The sequence below is a fragment of the Chrysochloris asiatica genome, unplaced genomic scaffold, assembly GCF_000296735.1.
Source record: "Chrysochloris asiatica unplaced genomic scaffold, ChrAsi1.0 scaffold00073, whole genome shotgun sequence".
In the NCBI taxonomy this organism is placed as follows: domain Eukaryota; kingdom Metazoa; phylum Chordata; class Mammalia; order Afrosoricida; family Chrysochloridae; genus Chrysochloris; species Chrysochloris asiatica.
This window is the reverse complement of record NW_006408591.1, coordinates 1657923-1663452: the sequence shown is the minus strand read 5'-3', so window position 1 is coordinate 1663452 and position 5530 is coordinate 1657923. Positions and strand designations below refer to the sequence as shown.

The window sequence follows — 5530 nt, the reverse complement described above, 5'->3', positions numbered from 1 at the left end:
GCGCGAGTTGAGCCTATTGTTTCTTAAATTGCCATCAAGGCTTTTTTTTTTCTTCCTGCTTCAAGTGAAGGGTACCTCTACAAAAGGAAACTACAGCCCCTCCTGCCCTCCACCGGCCTGTGATCATTACAAAAAAAAAAAAAAAAAAAAAAAAAAAAAGCACCCAAACCAAAAATCAACCAACCAAACAACCCCCAACAGCCAAGCATACATCTCTAATTTTTTTATTTTCGTCTTTTCGTTGGATTTTCCCTTTCTTCTATTTTTTCTTTTCTTTTTCTTTCTTTCTTTTTTTTTTTTTTTGATGTGTGTGTGTTATCGCTCAGTTTTGAGCGAGGGTTTACATTTTTAAAAATTTTGCTTTCCAGTCCTCCTTGATCTTCTAGTGAGAGTTCATCGTCTCAAAAAAAAAAAAAATCTCTGGTTGGCGCTTCTACCCCCCCCTTTTTTTTTTTTTTTTTTTCAATATTTCAAGGGGGAGGAGATTTTCCACAAGAAAAGGTTGTTTTCATGTTTGGGATTCAGGAAAGCATCCAACGGAGTGGAAGCAGCATGAAGGAAGAGCCGCTGGGTAGCGGCATGAACGCGGTGCGGACGTGGATGCAGGGCGCCGGGGTGCTGGACGCCAACACAGCCGCGCAGAGGTGGGTACCGCGAGGGGACCGCGGCGGAGGAGGCTAGCGGCGAGAGGGAGAGCCGGGAGGCGGAGGCAGCGGCGGCAGCGGAGTCGGCGGTGGCTGTAGCTGGGCCGGGCCGAGTTCGTGCGTCCGCGCCCGCTGCTCCGCTCCTGTAGCCGCCGGGGCTCTGCGCTCCCGGGTCGCACTGCCATCGTCGCCTGCGGCCGGAGATCCCGGAGCTGCCTGAGACGAGCCCACGCTTCGCCGGCACTTTTCCGTGCCTCGTCTGTGGCTGTTTTCATTTTGTTTTACTCAGAAGAGGCGTCTCACCAGCTTGATGTTAAATATCTCTGTTTTTATGTGATTACTCATTCTTTTCCGCCCGTCTTTTCTTTTTACATCCTTGACTCCCTCTCCTTTATTTTCTTCCTTTTTTCTGCCTACCTTCCTTCCTTTTCTTTATTTCTCCCATTTCCTCTCCCTCCCTCGCTCTCTCCTTTTCTTTCTCATCTTCTTTCTTCCCTGCTCCCTTCTCTCTCCTCTTTCTCCTACTCCCCCACCCCCATGTATCTCCTCTTTTATTTCCCCATTTCTCCCCCGTGTCTTCTCTTGTTTCTCCTCTCTGGCTCTCCCTCCTCTCTCTAGCTCTCAGTTTTTCTTAGTCTGCCCAGAGAACAGTAGCTACTCACTTTAATTCTGACATCTCCTAAAAAGTCTTCAGCCCCTGTCACCTCGACTTCTTCCGGCCCCTCTCCCACACTCAGCTCCCTGGATGTGAGGCTGTGTGGCCTAAAGGCACTGCCCTTGGAAGTTGACCTAGGGGAACTTTCCTGGGCACTCCCAGCTCTTTCCGGGGGCTCCTCGCCCCAGGTGAGAATTTTTTTTTTTCCAGGCCACCAGCTGGGTTTGGGGGAGTGGGATACCCTGTTTGTTTCACAGTGTGCGAAAGGGGAAGAAGGAAGATGATTACATCATGTCCATCTTTCAGGGTCTGGGTACTACTGTCCCCAACGCCTTTACCTTCTCTGCTAAGCATAGGATGGAGGTGGCTGGTAGTGAGAGTGAACTGAGTAACTGAGTTGGAAGCGAAAGTGTGTGTGTACTATTTATATGTGTACACGCGCTGGTGTGTTGGACGGGTTGCCCAGCGCCCCTGACTTTCCAGCCTCCAGTCCCCCGCGGGCGCGTTCAACCAGCTGTCCACATCCTTCTGATTTGGAATGAATGTGGGGATTTCTGTGGAATAGCGAAACTTTGTCACGACTTGTCTTTCCACAACACTCCTACTCCCCTTTCGGACAGCGACCACTACGTCAGCTCTGCATCTCACCCTTGGACCCTTCCTCTCTATATGCTTTATCTGGTGGTGGGACAGGGTGGGGAGATAATGTCTCTGGCTATCAGAGGCCGGGCACCCGCCGCCGGCTGGGACGCAGGGAGGTTTCTTGGAGGGTGGTTCCTACACTGAGAACCTGAGTGTGTTCTCTTACCCTTCCCACCTGCCCACGGAGCTGAAACAGGAGATTTGAAGGGGTGGCAAGACCCAGCCCTTATGCTTCTCCTTTTCTCTGAAGTTGTAAAAGATGGGTTCCCCCCCCCCTCCCCGCGAACGCGGGTTCACTTCATCCACCACTTTTCTTCCTCCCCAAGCAGCGCTCAGTTAGGTCACAATTAATGCATACAGCCTTTTCTCTAGCGCTCAAAACCCAAACAAAACTTTCACACCTCTTTGGCGAGTTCCGGGGCGCGCCTGCATTCGCCTGGGAGGCCGGGACACTCGCGGGGTACACGCGACCCCTTGTCAACTGGGCCCGGGGTGCCCACTGAACGTTTTCGGGTTAGGGACGGCGGTGTTTGGGGGTTCTCGTGTGTGTGTTGGGTGCCTGGGGACGCGGATCCGTGCCTGGCTAAGCCGTCTAACTTTGCGTCTTTGGCCGCAGCGGGGTGGGTCTGGCCCGGGCTCACTTTGAGAAGCAACCGCCTTCCAATCTGCGGAAATCCAACTTCTTCCATTTCGTCCTGGCCCTCTACGACAGACAGGGCCAGCCCGTGGAGATCGAGAGGACTGCCTTTGTGGGGTTCGTGGAGAAGGAAAAAGTAAGTGGGCACAGCGCTGCCGTCCCTTTCCCTAGCTCCAGGAGCAAGTCCTTTAGCGAAGACAAGCACCCATAACACACTCACGCTCAAGTTCCCACAAGACTCATAACTGCTCTGGGCAAACCCAGCCTTCCTGCTCACGGTGCCCTCATTTGATAAAGTTCGCGCGCGGTGCCCCTAGAACTGGAAAAAGGCGAGCCCGACGCCGCGCACGAGCGCCTAGGGCGCCTGTGATTAACGCATCTTGGGCCTCTTGACCATGCGCGGCCCCTGCCTCTGGCTTCCCAGGCTCGAGGCCCCAGGCCTTGGGAAGGGAAACTTATCGTGCCTGTCCCCTCAGACTTTTCTCGTAGGGGAGACGGCCCAGTCGGGTTATGAGGGCGACTGGAGGGATCAGAGTTGGCGGGAATTTCTGCCGCTTTGGGGCTTTACTGACCCCCCCGGCCCGGGAGCCCCACTTGGGGGAAGTTGCCTCCAAGTTGTTTCACGCACTCACACCGATCTTTCTCTTGTCTCCTGTATCTTCTCGCCCTGCTGAAATCCAGGAAGCCAACAGCGAAAAGACCAATAACGGGATTCACTACCGGCTCCAGCTCCTTTACAGCAATGGTGAGGCTCCGTTAGGTCGCGCCCCCCCCCCCCCCCCAGTCCGGGGCTCCGAGTCAGAGCACAAGGCACGGGGAGCTCTAAGAGAATGATAGCCCCAGCGAAACAGTGTTTATCATCCTAAGGGGGAACTTATCTTTCCTAAGTTTCGCCCGAGGAGGTTTCACTGGAGGAAGCCCCGAGTGGCCCGAGAATGCCAGTGTTGCACCCGAGTGCACCTGGGACCAGGTGCGGTGGCTCGGCCTCTTCTGGATTGCGTGCACTCTTTTCCTTCCAGAGAGGTCTATTCTCTGGTTTTGGCCCAAACTCCAGACCCAAGATCCCTTAGACTCTAAGGGGCAGCGAGCGGTCAAGGCCTTGATGGCTCCCAGATAGTGCAAAGAAACTTCCACCTTTGCACTTTGTTAGACAATTGGTGCAGAGTTGTTAAGGAGAGTAGCCAGGTGGGGGTTCTACCCGATTGCAAATGCAGGGCTTCCTAGAGCGCTGTGGGAATGGTAAGACCAGAGGCCCTATGCGGTCACTGGGGAGGGGGATATTCAGAGACTCCACTTTCTTTGGAGAGCCACCCCCACTCTCCCTTCCCCCGCCTTTTTTTTTTGAGGGGGGCTGCTGATCGCCTCTCACTTAATTCTCCTTCTTGCACTCTTTCCCCCCACCCCCAGGGATAAGAACGGAGCAGGATTTCTACGTGCGTCTCATTGACTCCATGACAAAACAAGTAAGTTTCTTAATTCCAAGCCGCTGGTGTATCTCTAGGGCCACGAAGTTCGGAAAGTTACAAAGTTGGCTGTCCGCCTCCTCCAGTGGCTCTGAGGACCCTATCGAAGGAGCTGAGACTCGAACTCTCCAAGCCAGTGCAGACTTCACACAGTGTTGCCAGAGCAGGTTTTCCCAGCGCCTGGGCCTTCTTTTACTTGCAAGCGCTGCGTGGGGAAGATGGTTCCAGGACTCCTTCCCTTCAGGAGAAACTGAAGTCTTTTGAATTAGGATAACAGGGTGCTGAGCTAGAAGAACGGGGCTTGAACTTCCTCTGACCCAGCTGAGGAGCCCCACGGGGGGCGCACAAGTTGCTCTGGGACCTTGGTGCAGAGTGGGCTGAACCTCTGAAACCTAAGCTGGTCTGGCCTTTCTCATGAAGGCAAAGGATGAAGGGGGTGGTCAGATGGGCTAAGAGTGCAGATGATCTACTCCACAGATTTTTTTTTTTTTTTTTTTTAACGTGAGGGTGGTGATGGTGTTGGACCAAGCAGCCACAATTGTTAGAGGATATTTTACAAAAATCCTCTGGCTTTTGCCTCCAAGATTGGCAGGAAGCCAGGCAGCATGAGTGAGCTTGCGGTCTTAAAGGTACATGGATGGCGTTTTCTTAAGCTCCCCAACACGCCGGCGTCAGGCAGTATACATTAAGCTTGAGTTATGGTTTAAAAGATACAATTATGACCCGAGTCAGAAAAGAGGCCTGACATTTTAATGAGGCACAGGAACTTTTTTTGTTTTAATTTTAAGAAAAAGTTTAGTTTCAGATTTAAGTAGCTGGTTCGGTAGCTGGAGGAGTTAGTTAGTAGTAGAAAAGAAAAAGACAGCTTTATTGGGTGGGGGAAAGAAATTAAAACAAAGAGAAATCTTACCTTTTGTGTATCAACCACCAGTTTAGTAAAAGAGTGAAAACTATTTACTTAATTGTGATTTTATTATACTCCCTTTAAAAAAGGGGAAGTGGTATTTTTCCAGATACTGTGTTAGAAAGTTTCATATCAGGATATGCATGAACATTAAAAAACATGTTTTTCAGATAAGCCATTACTTAAATATGTTGTGAAAAGTGTACACTGATAAGCTTTTGGGATTTAAAAATCTGTTCGTGAAGAACCAATTTAATAACAGCTAACTTTTATTATTACTCTCATATTTCATAGTGACCCATATAGAGAACATGAGGGCATGAAACATATTTTTTAAAAATAGGTAGATATCTACTGGAATCTATTACACATTGTTTGCCTCAAATAATTACCTTTCTTGAAGACCTCTGTAGTCTTAGTTGATTATTCAGAGTAAATCCACATTTGTACTTTTAGGGTGGGTCGTATTTTCCTTAACATATTTGATTATTACATAGGATATATTTTTTTCATCTGGACACTATATTTTATTTTTTAAAAATACTGCCAAATAGAAACACAAAAGCCTGTTTTGTGTAACTATTT

At 50.1% G+C, this 5530-nt stretch overlaps 1 protein-coding gene across 2 annotated transcripts in view; it reads left to right on the top strand.

The window, feature by feature from the left end:
* Positions 1–314: 314 nt before the first annotated feature.
* The window catches only part of EBF1 (early B-cell factor 1), a 538394-nt gene continuing 533178 nt past the window's right edge, over positions 315–5530 (top strand). Inside the window, exons 1-4 of one of the 2 annotated variants that reach the window (XM_006864917.1) lie at positions 315–644; positions 2558–2714; positions 3260–3323; positions 3986–4041. In XM_006864917.1, coding sequence (XP_006864979.1) covers positions 511–644; positions 2558–2714; positions 3260–3323; positions 3986–4041 — 411 coding nt within the window. In that variant the 5' untranslated portion in view covers positions 315–510. The remainder of the gene's footprint in view (positions 645–2557; positions 2715–3259; positions 3324–3985; positions 4042–5530) is intronic. The other variant, XM_006864916.1, reaches the window with a different exon arrangement.